General features: G+C 53.1%; 1 protein-coding gene across 2 annotated transcripts in view; it reads left to right on the forward strand.

The window, feature by feature from the left end:
- Nucleotides 1-16384, forward strand: part of SLC23A2 (solute carrier family 23 member 2) — a 74516-nt gene that overhangs the window by 42374 nt on the left and 15758 nt on the right. For both annotated transcript variants that reach the window (XM_054175162.1, XM_054175161.1), the window contains 4 exons: nucleotides 43-200; nucleotides 9568-9656; nucleotides 11202-11272; nucleotides 12967-13148. In XM_054175162.1, the coding sequence (XP_054031137.1) occupies nucleotides 43-200; nucleotides 9568-9656; nucleotides 11202-11272; nucleotides 12967-13148 (500 nt within the window). The remainder of the gene's footprint in view (nucleotides 1-42; nucleotides 201-9567; nucleotides 9657-11201; nucleotides 11273-12966; nucleotides 13149-16384) is intronic.

The following is a 16384-nucleotide window of genomic DNA, read 5'->3' on the forward strand; positions in this document are numbered from 1 at the left end:
AACACTGGCTGCAGTACTCACCAGGCTTTCTTCTCTCCACAGCATTACCTGACCTGCTTCAGTGGAACCATAGCAGTGCCCTTTCTGCTAGCTGATGCCATGTGTGTGGGGTTTGACCAGTGGGCCACCAGCCAGCTGATTGGGACCATTTTCTTCTGTGTGGGCATCACTACATTGTTACAAACAACTTTTGGCTGCAGGTGAGGCTTGGGATTTGTTTCCAGTTGTGGGGATGCTGATAGGAGCAGGTAGCTGTTGGGTGGCCTTCCAGTACCTGGAGGGCTGGTTCTGCCCCTCTGCTCTGCTGAGACCCCACCTGCAGCACTGCATCCATGTCTGGGGCCCCCAGCACAAGAAGGGCATGGACCTGATGGAGAGGATCCAGAGGAGGCCACAAAGAGGATCAGAATGCTGGAGAACCTCCCCTGTGGGGACAGGCTGAGAGTGCTTGGGCTGTTCAGCCTGGAGAAGACTCCAGGGAGACCTTAGAGTAACCTTTCAGTACCTGAAGGGAGCTACAAGAAGGCTGCAGAGGGACTGTTTCCAAGGGCCTGCAGTAACAGGACCAGGGGAAGTGGTTTGAAATGAGGGAAGAAGCAGATTGAGATTGGGTGTGAGGAACAAGTTCTGTACCATGAGGGTGGTGAAACACTGCAACAGGTTGCCTGGGGAGGTGGCTGGGGCCCCATCCCTGGAGATATTCACAGTACCACCAAGGTTGGAAGAGACCTCAAAGATCATCAAGTCCAACCTGTCACCACAGACCTCATGACTAGACCATGGCTCCAAGTGCCACATCCAATCCCCTCTTGAACACCTCCAGGGATGGTGACTCCACCACCTCCCTGGGCAGCACATCCCAATGACGAACGACTCGCTCGGTGAAGAACTTTCTCCTCACCTCCAGCCTAAACCTCCCCTGGCACAGCTTGAGACTGTGTCCTCTTGTTCTGGTGCTGGCTGCCTGGAAGAAGACACCAACCCCCACCTGGCTACAACCTCCCTTCAGGTAGTTGTAGAGAGCAATGAGGTCACCCCTGAGCCTCCTCCTCTCCAGGCTAAGCAACCCCAGCTCCCTCAGCCTCTCCTCACAGGGCTGTGCTCCAGACCCCTCCCCATCTTTGTTGCCCTTCTCTGGACACCTTCAAGTCTCTCAATGTCCTTCTTGAACTGAGGGGCCCAGAACTGGACACAGGACTCAAGGTGTGGCCTAACCAGTGCTGAGCAGAGGGCACAATGACTTCCCTACTCCTGCTGGCCACACTGTTCCTGATGCAGGCCAGGATGCCACTGGCCTTCTTGGCCACCTGGGCACACTGTCAATCAGCACCCCCAGGTCCCTCTCTGTTTGGGAGCTCTCCAGCCACTCTGACCCCAGCCTGTAGCTCTGCCTGGGGTTGCTGTGGCCAAAGTGCAGCCCCTGGCACTTGGACTTGTTGAATGCCATCCTGTTGGCCTCTGCCCATCTGTCCAGTCGGTCGAGGTCCCTCTGCAGAGCCCTTCTGCCCTCTAACTGACCAATATCTGCTCCCAACTTGGTGTCATCTGCAAATTTGCTGATGACTGACTCACTCCCCTCATCCAGATCATCAGTGAAGATATTAAAGAGGATGAGGCCCAGCACTGATCCCTGGGGGACACCACTGGTGCAAGGCAAGGCTCTGAGCAACCTGCTCCAGTGGAGGATGTCCCTCTTGACTGTAGGGGGGTTGGACTCGGATGACTTTTGGAGGTCTCTTCCAACCTAAACCATTCTATGCTTTCAACAGAAAATGGACCCAACCCCCTCTCCACTGCTCAAGGTTTGTCTAAGGACTAGAATCTCTGGCTGGAAGAGCTCTGTCAGCAGGCAGCAAAAGGCAGGCTGACAGTAGGTCTGTTGGTAGATCAGCTTCTCATCTACCAATCTGCTTTCCAATGTAATCTTAATTTGACTTAGCCTTGGTTACCTGTCTTACCTTTTGTCCTTGGAGGAGAAAGAAACCCTTTATTTTTGTTTGATGTCTTGCTCAACTTACAGAAGGGCTCTGCTGCTGGGTGGGAAGAGCTCGTTCTGCTGACTCAGCAGCACAAGGAAAACTGTGGAAAGAGAAAACTTTCTTTCCCCCAAGGTATTTCCTTTCAGCCAAGCCTCCCTGCAGTTCACAATCATCTCTTCTGCCTGACTAGTTCTTTGTGCTCCTCCAGCAGCTGGCCTCTAGCCCTGCTCAGGCCCTGAGAAGGAGCTCTGCTGAAGGAGCCCAGAGCAGAGTTGTGCCCTTTGGAGTTTTGAAGCTCTCTTTTCTGTCACAGGATGGTTTGGGATGGTAGGGACCCTGAAGATTATCCAGTTCCAACTCCCTGCCATGGACAGGGACACCTCCCACCAGCCCAGGGTGCTCAGGGCCTCATCCAGCCTGGCCTTGTATGCCTCCAGGGAGGGGACATCCACAGCCTCGCTGGGCAGCCTGTGCCAGCGTCTCCCCACACTCACTCTAGAGAATTTGTTCCTCATCTCCAGTCTCAGTCTCCCCTCTCCCAGCTCAAAGCCATTGTCCCTCATCCTGGCACTCCCAGCCCTTGTCCAAAGTCCCTCCCCAGCTCTCCTGGAGCCCCTTCAGGTACTGGAAGGCTGCTGTAAGAGTGATGCCTTTCCTCCCTCCACTCCTCTGCATTTGTGCTTTCTGTAGGGAGCTGAAGGATTGTTGGCCTAGGCAGGGCCTGGGAGATGAAGCACTTTACTGCTTGGCATGGAGTGTGTCCTCCCTGGGGTCACCACAGTGAGCATCTTCCCATTCTATAGCAGTGCAGAGCTGTGGGTGGAGATGAGCTGAAAGGGGAGCTGGGTTGTCCTGTGCTCCTGCCAGCTTTCTTCTGCCTCACATTTATCAGAGAAAGTGTTTTTGTTATGCTTCCTGAGACTTGGATGTCATAGAATCACAGAATGGTTTGGGTTGGAACAGCCCTTTAAGCTCATCCAGCCCAACCATCCTCTGTCTCTGCCAAGGCTGGGGCCAAACTGTGGCCCTCAGCACCACACCTCTGCAGCTTTGAAACTCCTCCAGGGATGGGGATTCAGCCACCTCCCTGGGCAGCCTGGGCCAGGCTCTGAGAATCCTTTCAGTGAAGAAGTTGCTTCTCATGTTGAACCTAAGCCTTCCCTGGGGCAGCTTGAGGCCACTTCCTGTCATCCTATCACCTGTTCAGTGGGAGAAGTGCCCAACCCCCACCTGGGTCCAGCCTCCTGTCAGGAAGTTCAGAGTACCAGAAGGTCTCCCCTCAGCCTCCTCTGCTCCAGGCTCAACACCCTCAGCTGCTCCTCCCCAGCCCTGTTCTCCAGACCCTTCCCCAGCTTTGTTGCCTTTCTCTGTACCCTCTCCAGCACTTCAATGTCCTTTGTGGGGTGAGATCCTGAGACCTAAAGTTTGTCAGATTTGGGGACTCTTTCCCTTGGGCCCTTTCCCTTTGACTGCAGAGTCACCTGGGACTCTTTCAGAAGCTGACGTGGTCCCCACCAGCCTGAAATGCTCTTTTCCTGCTGTATAATGCCACCTCTGCCCTCCCTGCTGCTTTGGCAGCCACTGAAAAGGGAAAATCCCACTTGCAGTGGGAAGTGGATTGTTGATAGACTGGAGAGTCAGCTGTGCTGGGGTCTGAAAAGAAGTGTGGAAGTTTGGATCTGGGAATAAAGGGCTTGGATCAGCAGTGGTGTGGTCAGCAGGAACAGGGCAGGGATTGTCCCCCTGGACTGGACACTGGGGAGGCCACACCTTGAGTGCTGGGATCAGTTTTGGGCTCCTCACTCCAAGAAGGACATTGAGGGCTGGAGCAGGGCCAGAGAAGAGCAACAAAGCTGGGGAAAGGTCTGGAGAACAGGGCTGGGGAGGAGCAGCTGAGGGACATGAGATTGACTAGTCTGGAGAAGAGGAGGCTGAGAGGAGACCTCCTGGCTCTCTGCAGCTCCCTGAGAGGAGGTTGGAGCCAGGTGGGGGTTGGTCTCTTCTCTCTAGTATCAAGTGATGGGAGGAGAGGAAATGGCCTGAAATTGTGCCAGGGGAGGGTTAAGTTAGAGAGGAGGAAAAATGTCTTTGCTGCAAGAGTGGTCAGGGATTGTCCCAGGCTGCCCAGGGAGGTGGTGGAGTCCTCATCCCTGGAGCTGTTCCAGAAACCTGTGGCCATGGCACTTGTGGCCATGGTGGTGTTGGGTTGCTGGCTGGGCTCCATCTTAAGAGGTCTTTTCCAAGCCAAACAATTCTGTGATTCTGTAATTAAGGAGAATATGTCCATGGCTGAACATTTAGAGCTTGGGGTTCTGGCTTTGGGCAAGGTTGGGAAGGGGCTGGAGCAGCCATGGCTTGGAAACAAGATTTTCAAGTGCTTATTGGCAAGTCTGTCCAGGGCAAAGCATTTGAGCAAAGAAATCCTCTGTGGTTCCCAAAGGTCAAATTCCAGGGTTTCAAGGTCCTTAAGGATGGATTTAGCTCAGTTATGAGATGGAGTTGTGGTCAGTTTGGTCCCCATACTCATTTGAGGAATTCAAGCTATTTATCAGCTTATGTAATAAGCCAAAAGCTTTGGCCAGGCTTCAGGGTAATTAGTGACTGAGACAATCACCCACAGCTTTCACACCTCCACAGCTCAGCTGTGTTACTGTGCCCATCTGTGCTGAGCATTCTGACATCTGTGTGGGATGGGAAGGTAATGAAGACATTTCCTGAGGAGTTTGCACTGCATCAAAAGTTTCACAGAATCCCAGCATGGTTGGGTTGAGAATGGACCTCTGGAGCTCACCCAGTCCAAACCCCCTGCCCCACCAGGGGCACCCCCAGCAGCTTGCCCAGCAGCACAATGCCCAGGGGGGGTTGGAAGCTCTCCACACTAGGAGACTCCACAACCTCTCTGGGCAGCCTGCTCCAGGCTCCAGCACCCTCACACCAAGCAACTTTCTCCTCCTCTCCAGATGGAACCTCCTAGATTCCAGTTTGTGCTCATTGTCCCTTGGCCTGTCCCTGGGCACCACTGAGCAGAGTCTGGCCCCAGCCTCTTGCCCCCCACAGCTCTTGCTGAGCATTGCTCAGGTTCCCTCTGGTGCTACTCTTCTCCAGGGCTCTCAGCCTTTGCTCCTCACAGAGATCCTCCAGGGCCATCATCATCTTCCCAGCTTGCCCTGGACTCTCTCCAGCAGGTCCCTGTCTCTCTTGAACTGGGGAGCCCGGAACTGGCCCCAGTGTTCCTGGTGTGGTGTCACCAGGGCAGAGGAGAAGGGGAGAGCTCAGCAGGGCTGGTGCCAAAGTTGAGCAGTGTCACCTTTTATACAGGAGATTGTAATGATGCCCAGTGGTAGGCTGGTGGTACCCAGCTAGAAACCAGTGCCTGGCACAGCAGTGGGCAGAGTGCTTTGTAAGTTGTGCTCCAAACTGCAGGAAGGGACTGAGCTTGGATGGCTGATTCACAGAATAATGCAATCATGGAGGCTGAAGAGGACATCCAAGATCCTTGAGTCCTAACCAGCACTGCCAGACCACCACTGAACTGTGGCCCTCAGCACAACTCCATGGTGTGGATGGAGATTCCACCACTTCCTTGGGCAGCCTATTCCAGGCTTTAACCACTCCTTCAGTGAAGAAATTGTTCCTTGTGCCAAACCTAAACCTTCCCTGGCACAACTTGAGGCTGTTTATTCTCAGCCTTTTAATGGTTACTAGGGAGAAGAGCCCAACCCCCACCTGGCTCCAGCCTCCTCTCAGGGAGCTGTAGAGAGCCAGGATGTCTCCCCTCAGCCTCCTTTTCTCCAGGGTCAACACCTCCAGGGCCCTCAGCTGCTCCTCCCCAGCCCTCTTCTCCAGAGCCTCACCAGCTGCTTTGCCCTTCTCTGGCCCTGCTCCAGCCCTCAAAGTCCTCCTGGCAGTCAGGAGCCCAACCCTGAGCCCAGCCCTCAAGCTGTGGCCTCCTCAGTGCCCAGCCCAGGGGCACCATCCCTGCCCTGCTCCTGCTGCCCACACCATTGCTGCTCCAGGCCAGGCTGCTGGTGACCTCCTTGGCCACCTGGGCACCCCCTGGCTCCTCTCCAGCTGCTGTCACCCAGCAGCCCCAAGGCCTTTTCCTTTGGGCACTTTCCAGCCTGGAGCCTTCCTGGGGTGGTTGTGGCCCAAGGGCAGGACCCAGCCCTTGGCCCTGCTGAACCTCATCCATTTGCCTTGGCCTGGTTCTGAGTTTTTGAAAACCAAACCAAAAAAAGGCTTTTTTCTTCCTGCTTAGGCAGAACAGAGGCACAATTCTGACCCTCCTGCCCCTTTTGCTCCCCATCCCTTTGCTTCCTCAGTAAGATTGAGCAGGCAGCTGAGCCAGACCTTCTGAGACCTTCTGTTGCAAGCTGTGTGCAGGGGATTTTAGGTGGTACACTGCTCCCAGTCTGCATCCAGGTCTGGCTCTGACTGATTTCATCACTGGAGAATGTGTTTGCAGGGTGTATTTACAACACCTCTGGGGGGGGGACACAGTCTTGTGTGGGTGGTACAGAGGAGTAACAGCTTGTTGGAGGTTTTACACATTCTGCCTTGGGCACCACCTTGCCCAGTTTGCTTAATGCACCTTGAAAAATAAGGTGAATCATGCCCTGGTTGCTACCAACCCTTTCTTAGCAGAGATAAAGCTTTGAGCTGAGCTTGAAGAAGCTTGGCAGGGACTTGCATGCCAGTCAGGTGTGCTCAGCAGGCTCCTGTCTTGTGTGAAGCCTGCAGAAGGTGTGTCACAATCCTGCATTGCTCAGGACCCCAAAGCCTTCTCCAGTGGGGTAACCTCATGCAGCAGCAGTACAGGTTAGGAGTTAAGCTGCCCAGGAGCCAGCAGTGTGCCCTCATGGCCAAGGAGGTCAGTGGTCTGCTGGGGGGCATGGAGAGAAGAGTGTGGCTAGCAGGGTGAGGGAAGTTCTCATCCTCCTCTACTCTGCCCTACTCCCAGCACATCTGCAATCCTGGGTCCAGTTCAGGGCTCCCCAGTTCAAGAAAGGGAACTGCTGGAGAGAGCCCAGCCAAAGGCCACGAGGATGCTGAGGGGCCTGGAGCAGCTCTGGCAGGAGCAAAGGCTGAGAGCCTGGAGAGTAGCAGCCCCAGAGGGGAGCTGAGCAATGCTCAGAGGGGAGCAAGAGGATGGGGCCAGACTCTGCTGAGTGGTGCCAAGGGGCAGGGGGCACAAAGTGGCAGCCAGGAGGTTCTGTTTGCCCCTGAGGAGAAAGTTGTTTGTTGTGAGGGTGCTGGAGGCCTGGAGCAGGCTGCCCAGAGAGACTGTGGAGTCTCCTTGTGTGGAGAGCTTCCAACCCCCCCTGGGCATTGTGCTGCTGGGCAAGCTGCTGTGGGAGCCCTGCTGGAGCAGGGGGCTTGGACTGGGTGATCCCCAGAGTTCTCACCCTGCCACGCTGGGCCTGTGTGATTCTGTGGGAGCTCAACTCTTCTATCTCCATGCTGGTAAACTTTACTACTGTTAGTAACATGCTTCTAGTTTGATCTCTTCTATCCTTTTCCCCCAGGTTGCCCAGTGTGTGCAGGACTTTTCTCCACAGTTTCAGGTTTTTTTTCCCCCCCTCTCCTTTGTTCCTTTCCTGATCTTTACCTGAACCTGCTGCAGTTCTTTCTCCTTGCGTGGTGCTTGCCTGGCATGGAGCCCCTGCACCACAGCTGGAACCCAGCCCTGACCACAGGGCAGTAGCTAAGAGCTGCAGGAGCAATTGTTCCCTGGGTTGCAGTTTGGGAGCTGCTGTGGAAGAGAATCTGATTTCAGTCTGGTATTTATAGAAGGGTTCAAGGTGCACCACCCCTGCAGCTGGCTGACCTGGAGGTTTGTGATGTTTTGTGCCAGCCAGGGGTGGTGCAAGAAATCCCTGCTGGGTGCTCTGCAGATCTTAAAGCTGTTGGGAAGTGTAACCACCAATGCTAAGAATGTCCTCTTGAGATTCTTGCAGCCTTTGTGGTTGTTGGGAGGCAGCTGGAACATCTAATCTGCTGCCTTCAGCCTCCTGGTTCTTTACACCTACACTCCAGGCTGAAGGTGTGGATGACTGCAGCTGGAGTCATGCAGAGCTACAGAGCCTGCAGACCGCACACTGCGCTCCCAAAGAGCTGCTTACATCTGCTGGAGTGGTAAAAGCTGCACCTTCAGCAGTCTGCCTGCTGCTTACATCAGAAGGGACATCTGTGTCCTTGTGCTGCTGAGTCAAAGCCCTACATCAGTGTCTGGGTTGTCTGTTCTAGCTGTTGTGGTAATAACTTTGGGCTGCCCGGCTCAAGAGAGACAGAGAGCTGGTGGAGAGAGTCCAACGGAGGCTAGGAGGATGCTGAAGGGAGTGAACAGAATAGAATAGACCAGACCAGGTTGGAAGAGGCCTTCAAGATCATCGTGTCCAACCTATCATCCAACCTAATCAACTAACCCATGGCACCAAGCACCCCATCAAGTCTCCTCCTGAACACCTCCAATGATGGTGACTTCACCACGTCCCTGGGCAGCACATTCCAATGGGCAATCACTCTCTCTGTGTAAAACTCCCTCCTAACCTCCAGCCTAAACCTCCCCTGGTGCAGCCTGAGACTGTCCCCTCTTGTTCTGGTGCTGGCTGCCTGGGAGAAGAGACCAACCTCTGCCTGTCTACAACCTCCCTTCAGGTAGTTGCAGAGAGCAATAAGGTCACCCCTGAGTCTCCTCTTCTCCAGGCTAAGCAACCCCAGCTCCCTCAGCCTCTCCTCACAGGGCTGTGTTCTAAGCCCCTCACCAACCTTGTTGCTCTTCTCTGGACTTGTTCCAGCAAGTCAACCTCCTTCCTAAACTGAGGGGCCCAGAACTGGACACAGGACTCAAGGTGTGGCCTAACCAGTGCAGTGTCCAGGGGCAGAATGACCTCCCTGCTCCTGCTGACCATACTGTTCCTGATGCAGGCCAGGCTGCCACTGGCCCTCCTGGCTGCCTGGGCACACTGCAGGCTCATGTTCAGCCTACCATCAACCAGCACCTCCAGGTCCCTCTCTACCTGGCTGCTCTCAGCCACTCTGACCCCAGCCTGTAGCACTGCCTGGGGTTGCTGTGGCCAAAGTGCAGCACCTGGCACTTGGATGTGTTCAGTCTCATGCCCTTGGACTCTGCCCATCTGCCCAGCCTGTCAAGGTCCCTCTGCAAAGCCTCTCTACCCTCCAGCAGATCAACTCCTGCCCCCAGCTTGGTGTCGTCAGCAAATTTACTGCTGATGGACTCAATGCCCTCATCCAGATCATCAATTAAGATGACTTTCAAGCCCCATCTGGATGTGTTCCTGTGTGGCCTGCCCTAGGTACCCCTGCTCTGGCAGTGGGATTGGAATGGTCAATCTCCAGAGGTCCCTCCCAACTCCTACCATTCTGTGATTCTTCTGTTAGGCCTCTGGTTTGTCCAAGCTCAGTATTTCTGTGCCTGTTCTTTTCAATCAGCAATTCTCCCTCTTTCCCATTGTTCATACCCCCCAGTCAAGGGTAGTTTGGAGGATGATTAATCACCAAGCTGCAGTTGACAGCCTGACACTGCACATGGAGAAACATCAACATCTCTTCTTTGCCTTCCCACCAGGTTACCCTTGTTCCAAGCAAGTGCTTTTGCCTTCTTGGCACCTGCTAGAGCAATCCTCTCCCTGGAGAAATGGAAATGTAACAGTACAGGTAAGTGTCACCTGTGTTTGTTCAGCTGTGAGATCACCTATAGTGCAACTGCCAAACCTCTGGGGATAGAAACTGGAAGGACTGAGCAAGGAAACGTGGACAAGGTGTCCAAGGCCTCATTGGATGAGGCCCTCAGCAGCCAGGTCTAATAGAAGGTGTCCTTGGTGATGGCAGGGGCTTGGAACTGGATGATCTTTAAGGTCTCTTCCGTCCCAAACCATTCTGTGGTTCTATGAATCCTCATCCACCCCTTGCTGTCTGGTACCCTCTGATGGCACAGCAATTCCTTCCCACTACTTCAGCTTTTCAGAAAGAGCCTTTGCTGCATCTTGCTCTTGACCCTTTTAACCCTCAGAAGGTGTCAGATGAGGCTGTCACCATAGGTCACTTCATCATTCAGCAGGTAACCTAAACTGCTGGCCACCAAATGCTGGAGCACTCCATTCCTGGGGTGCAGCTGAGCAATTCCCTATTCATCCATTTACTGGAGTGGGAAGAGAATTGGGGTTCATGGAATCACAGAATGGCTTAGGTTGGAAGGGACCTTAGAGATCATCTGCTCCACCTTCCTCCTCCTCCTCACTGACCAACCTTTCCAAAAGGGAAGATTGTTTTCTCCCTTTGCTACAGTGGCTAAATTAGTGGATAGCTCCCAGGGGACCTCAGCAAGTTCTTGATTTGCAGCCCTGCAGAACTTCCATTCTGTGTAAATCAAGGCTCATCTGTCAGAAGCAGCTTAAGGAGAGATTTTATTGCAGCTGGGTTGGGCCAGCCCCGGGCACAACTCCAGGCCAGGTGCAGAATGGGTTGAAAGCAGTCCTGAAGAAAGAGCCTTGGGGGTGCTGGGTGCTGGGCTGCAGCCAGAGCAGTGTGGGCAGCAGGGCAGGAGAGGGCATTCTGCCTCTTGGCTCTGCTCTGCTCAGACCTCACCTCCAATCCTGCTTCCAGCTCTGGTATTCCCAGCAGGAGGACGACACAGAGCTGCTGAGTGAGGCCAGAGGAGGCCACAAAGATGCTCCAAGGGCTGGAGCAGCTCTGCTGGGAGCACAGGCTGAGGGAGCTGGGGCTGTGCAGCCTGCAGAGGAGAAGGCTCCAGGGGGACCTCAGAGCTGCCTGCCAGGAGCTGAAGGGATCCTGCAGAAAGGCTGCAGAGAGACTTTTGCTGAGGGTGCCTAGAGCTAGGCCAAGGGGGAATTGTTTGAAGGTGAGGGAGACCAGGGTTAGAGTGGAGCTGAGGAAGCAGCTCTTCAGTGTGAGGGTGGTGAGAGTCTGGCCCAGGCTGCCCAGGGAGGCTGTGGCTGCCTCCTGCCTGGGGATGTTCAAGGCCAGGCTGGATGAGGCAGCCGAGTCTGGTTGAGAGCTGTTCCCTGCCCATGGGGGGAAGCTTGGAGGAGACGACCTCTGAGGTCCCTTCCCGCCTGAGCCATTCTAGGATTCTCTGAGGCTGTGCTGTAGTGTTAAGTGCTGGCAGAGTGGCTGAGCACCCAACCAACCAGTAAATGCCTGTGTTTTGTTTTTTGTTTCTTCTCCTCTGCTCTTTGTAAGATCTAACAGTTACAAACGGAACAGCAGAGCTGCTGCACACTGAGCACATCTGGTATCCCAGAATCCGAGAGGTAATGTGGGAGCAGCCTTTAGCTCTTGCTCTGTCCCATTCCAGTTGAGTTTCTCACCTCCCCATCCGTGTGTTCTCTCGTCTTTTGAGTTGGTAATTCCTCCCTTTCCACTGCAATTTCCATGTGACTATTACACCTGTGCTCATTTCATGGAAGCCTTCACCTTCTCCACCTGCTCGTGGCCGGACAGGAAATTCCAGGAGTTAGTGACCGCGTTGCGAGCGCTGTGCAGTGCGATGCACGGAGCCGAGATGAACGCTTGGTGATTTGTGCTGGCTGGCAGCACTTCAGCTGCCCCCAGCCCCCTGCCTGCTGTCACTCTTCAGCAGGCTGCCCTGTGGAAGGTGAATGTGCGCTTAGCCCAGCTGGGGGAGCGTCCCCAGGCGCCTTGAAGTTGGAGCCTATTCTGCTAAGACGTTGACCCTCCCGAGAGGCTTTGCTGGAGTAGATCCAACTCCTTCTCCACTCGCAGCGCTGCGGTTCTGAACTCCTTCATGCTCTGCAGAGCCCAGGCTGAGGGTTGTGCCCAGGCATCACACCAAGAGTGGTAGATAGAGGAGTCCACCTCAGGGCGTGTGTCATGGAATTTATCTCCCATCCCGTTGCTTTGGGCTGCAAGCTTTTTCTTAATTAAAAACAAACCCCTCTCTCTTCCCCATGTTCAAACCATAGCTACATCCTGCCAAGAGCCCTGCAGCCAAGAGGGCTGACAGTCTCCTGAGACCACAACGCTGCTCTATACCAGCTTCTAAGGAGCACTTGTGAACAATGCAGCACACACTCTGCCCCTAGGAGCTAGGAGCATCACCTCCGTGGCGCCAGCAACCCTTGCCGGTTCGATCTGAGAGCTTAAAGGTTAGCCTGGAACCCAGGTCTCCTGTCTGACAGTGTGATGTGCTTTCCACACAACTACCAGACTGGCCCACTGGTCTGTTGTGGGAATAGTTTTGTGGAGAATTAAAAATTTAAAAAAAGAAAAAAAAAAAAAAGGCATAAAACCAAAGAGAAAGAAAGAAACCAATAACTAAACCAAACCATGAGCGTTATGCTTACAGCAATGGAGTCACTTAACTGCTGAGCTGGGTTTTTTTTTTTGTGTGTGTGACGACGAGCAGAAAGCTAAACCAAAACCAATTGGCTGAGTTCTTCTGTCTCACTGAATTCTTTTGACTGCAGTTTGTTTAATCCAGAGCAGAAAAAAAAAATAAATAAAAAAAAATTAAAATAAAACAATCAGAACAAAAATCAAATGGAAGCAAAAAAATCAAATGGAAGCAAAAAAATCAAATGGAAGCAAAAAAATCAAATGGAAGCAAAAAAAAGAAATCAAAGCAAAAAAAAGAAATCAAAGCAAAAAAAAGAAATCAAAGCAAAAAAAAGAAATCAAAGCAAAAAAAAGAAATCAAAGCAAAAAAAGAAATCAAAGCAAAAAAAGAAATCAAAGCAAAAAAAAGAAATCAAAGCAAAAAAAAGAAATCAAAGCAAAAAAAAGAAATCAAAGCAAAAAAAAAAAAGAAATCAAAGCAAAAAAAAAATTCAAACAGAGAACAAAAAAGAGAGAGAGAGAGAGAGAGAGAGAAAAAGAGGGAGAAAAAAAAATAAATAGAAAAGAAATGGTTTTGAGGTTTGCTTGGAAATGGGTTTGACTGAGCTGTCTCTTTTCCTCCCTCCCCTCCCCTTTCTTGTGTGTTCAGATCCAAGGTGCTATTATCATGTCCTCCTTGATCGAGGTGGTGATCGGCCTGCTCGGCCTGCCCGGGGCCCTGCTGCGCTACATCGGACCCCTGACCATCACCCCCACCGTCGCCCTCATCGGCCTCTCGGGCTTCCAGGCTGCTGGGGAGAGAGCAGGCAAACACTGGGGGATTGCCATGTTGTAAGTACTGCTGAGGGGGGGGAACTCCTGGCGCTGTAGGTCGGCGGGCAGCTAGGGAGCTTGGAGCGCCGGGGAAAAGGTGGAGGCTGCTCAGCCTTGCAGTGCAGCCACCTGCAGGGCGGGGAGTGGGGGTGGCTGGGGTCAGGGGGCTGAGAGGGAGTAGGGAGAGCAGCTTTATGCTTGAGGAGAGGAGGTTCAGAGTGGAGATCAGGAAGAGATTCTTGAGAGGGTAGGGGAGAGACCAGGACAGGTTGCCCAGGGAGGCTGTGGATGCGAGCGGGGCCAGGCTCCCTCTGCACTGTAGGGCCGAGTGGATGCAGGGAAGGGTCTCAGTTTCTGGAGGGTCTCCAGTACCTGAAGGGGGCTACAGGAGAGCTGGAGAGGGACTTTTTATAAGGGCCTGTGGTGATAGGATGAGAGGCAATGGCTTGAAACTAGAGTAGGGGAGACTGAGGCTGGAGAAGAGGAAGAAATTCTCAGGAGTGAGGGTGGGAAGACACTGGAACAGGTTGCCCAGGGAGGCTGTGGATGTGTCCTCTCCCTGGAGCTGTTCAAAGCTAGGTTGGATGAGCAGCCTGGGCTGGTGGGAGGTGTCCCTGCCCATGGCAGGGGGTTTGGAACTGGATGATCTTCAAGATCCCTTCCAACCTAAACCATTCCATGAATCTATGATTTCAAGGAGGCAGGAAGGGACTCAGCTGGAAGTCAGGTTTAGAGAGCAGAGGCTTGTACTAAAAAGTCATTGCCAGGGAGTCATAGAATCAGAATGGTTGGGAGTTGGGAGGGACCTCTGGAGATCATCCAGTCCAAACCCACAGGCTCACCTAAAGAAGGCCACACAGGAACACATCCAGGTGGGTTTGGAATGTCTCCAGAGGTGGAGACTCCACCACCTTCCTGGGCAGCCTGCTCTGGCACTCTTCAATTAGTGAAGTTCCTCCTCATGTTCAGATGGAACTTACTATGTTCCAGTTTGTGCCAGTTCCCCCTTGTGCTGTCCCTGGGCACCACTGAACAAAGCCTGGAGCCATCCTGACACCCACTCTTGAAGTATTGATCAGCATTGAAAAGATCCCTCCTCAGGCTGCTCTTTTCCAGACTAAACAGCCCCAATCCTTTCAGCCTTTCCCCATCACAGAGAGGTTCCAGGCCCCTCAGCATCTCCACAGCCCTTTGCTGTCCCCTCTCCAGCACGTCCCTGCCCTTCTCTAACTGGGGAGCCCACACTGGACACAGTGCTCCAGCTGAGGCCTCACTGGGGCAAAGTCATTGGCTGGGGCTAGCTCAGTACTGTAGGAAAGAGAGAACAGTGAACACTTTAGTTCTGCTTTTATGATGCTGCTGTCTGTGCTGCTTACTCTGCACCAGTAAATACCACTGGTGGCAGTGGCCCATTTGTCATTGTTACTGCTTTGCTTACCAGCAAGCAAGAGAGCATGGAAAAGTCCATGAGTGGCATCAGTCATGAGGCAGAAGCAGATGGATTCCTGTTTAGGAGACAAAAAGTCTTTGAGAGTGAATTTCCCAGGATCAGAGGATGTTAGGGGTTGGAGGGGACCTCCTCAGATCATACCTGTGCTGCTGTAGGTGCCAGGCAAAACAAAGAACTGCCTTTAGGGGTGTGAAGGGGAAGAATGAGATGAAGAGGAGACAAAAGCTTCCTGGGAGGTGCTGTGTCTCAGCAGCCAGAGAGGGATAGAAAGCAGAGTGTAGAGAGCAGGGAGTTGGCTGAAGGGAACTGCAGAGAATTGCTCTATTCAGTGTATGGGAACCAACTCTCTGCTGGCTCTGGAAGCAGTAAGAGTGGATTTAACATCATCTGCCCTACATGTCAGGGCTTCTGCAGGCCTGCACAAAGGTAAAACTTCAACCAAAGCCAACAAGGATGGATTGGGAGAGTAGTTCAGGGTTGCAGCCAATTCTCAGTTCACCTGAATTCCACTATTCATGCAGCTGGTGCACAGCCAGCTTGGATGAGACTTTGAGCAACCTGGGCTGGTGAGAGGTGACCCTGCCCATGGCAGGGGAGTGAAGCTGGATGATGAAAGCAGCCCTGAAGAAAAGGACCTGGGGGTGCTGGTGGATGAGAAGCTCAACAGGAGCCAGCAGTCAGCACTTGCAGCCCAGAGAGCCAAGCAGAGCCTGGGCTGCAGCAAGAGAAGTGTGGCCAGCAGGGCCAGGGAGGGGATTCTGCCCCTCTGCTCCACCCTGCTGAGACCACAGCTGGAGCTCTGGGGCCAGTTCTGGAGCCTCTGTGCCAGGAAGGATCTGGAGGTGCTGGTAGGTGTCCAGAGAAGGGCCAGGAGGAGGAGCAGAGGGCTGGAGCTGCTCTGCTGTGAGGACAGACTGAGGGAGCTGGGGTTGTGCAGGCTGGAGAGGAGAAGGCTCTGAGGAGACACAATTGTGGCCTTCCAGTATCTGCAGGGGGCTCCAAGAAAGCTGGGGAAGGACTTTTGAGGGTGTCAGGGAGGGATAGGACTGGGGGGGTGGAGCAAAACTAGAAGTGGGGAGATTCAGACTGGCTGTGAGGAAGAAGTTCTTCCCCATGAGGGTGGTGAGAGCCTGGGACAGGTTGCCCAGGGAGTTGGTGGAAGCCTCCTCCTCAGCCCTGGAGGTGTTTGCAGCCAGGCTGGAGATGGCTGTGAGCAACCTGCTGTGGTGTGAGGTGTCCCTGGCCATGGCAGGGGGGTTGGAACTGGCTGAGCCTTGAGGTCCCTTCCAGCCCTGACAGTTCTATGATTCTATGATCTCTAAGGTCCATTCCAACCCAAACTATTCAGTGATTCTCTGAATGGTTTGATTCTGCTCCGACTAATCTGTTTGCACAGCACTTTGAACACACAAAGCATTCTGTGAGTGCAGCTTATGATGAAGAGGGCTCTTTCATGTCTTTTTTTTCTTCTGGATGTCAGCATCAGTTCTACTTTTGTAACTCCATTACATCAAGCAGCTGACCCAAAGCAAGGATTTTCTTTCCCTGTTAAACAAATTCTCTGCAAGTTAGGACTGATGTTAAATCAATCCAGCAGACCTTTGTTGAGTTGGACGTGGAAACCTGCAATTAAAGTTGACATTTTGCAGATGGAAAAAGCAGAAATAAAGGAAATCAATCCATTTGGGATGAGGATTTAAATGTGACCCAGTCAGTACTGCTGGCTTCTGCCAGGCAAAAATGTGCCCTGGAGAGTTGCAGAGAGCTCCACAGCCATCCAGAGCCACTCCAAAATAACTTGATG

Source organism: Dryobates pubescens, chromosome 31, assembly GCF_014839835.1.
Source record: "Dryobates pubescens isolate bDryPub1 chromosome 31, bDryPub1.pri, whole genome shotgun sequence".
Classification (NCBI taxonomy): domain Eukaryota; kingdom Metazoa; phylum Chordata; class Aves; order Piciformes; family Picidae; genus Dryobates; species Dryobates pubescens.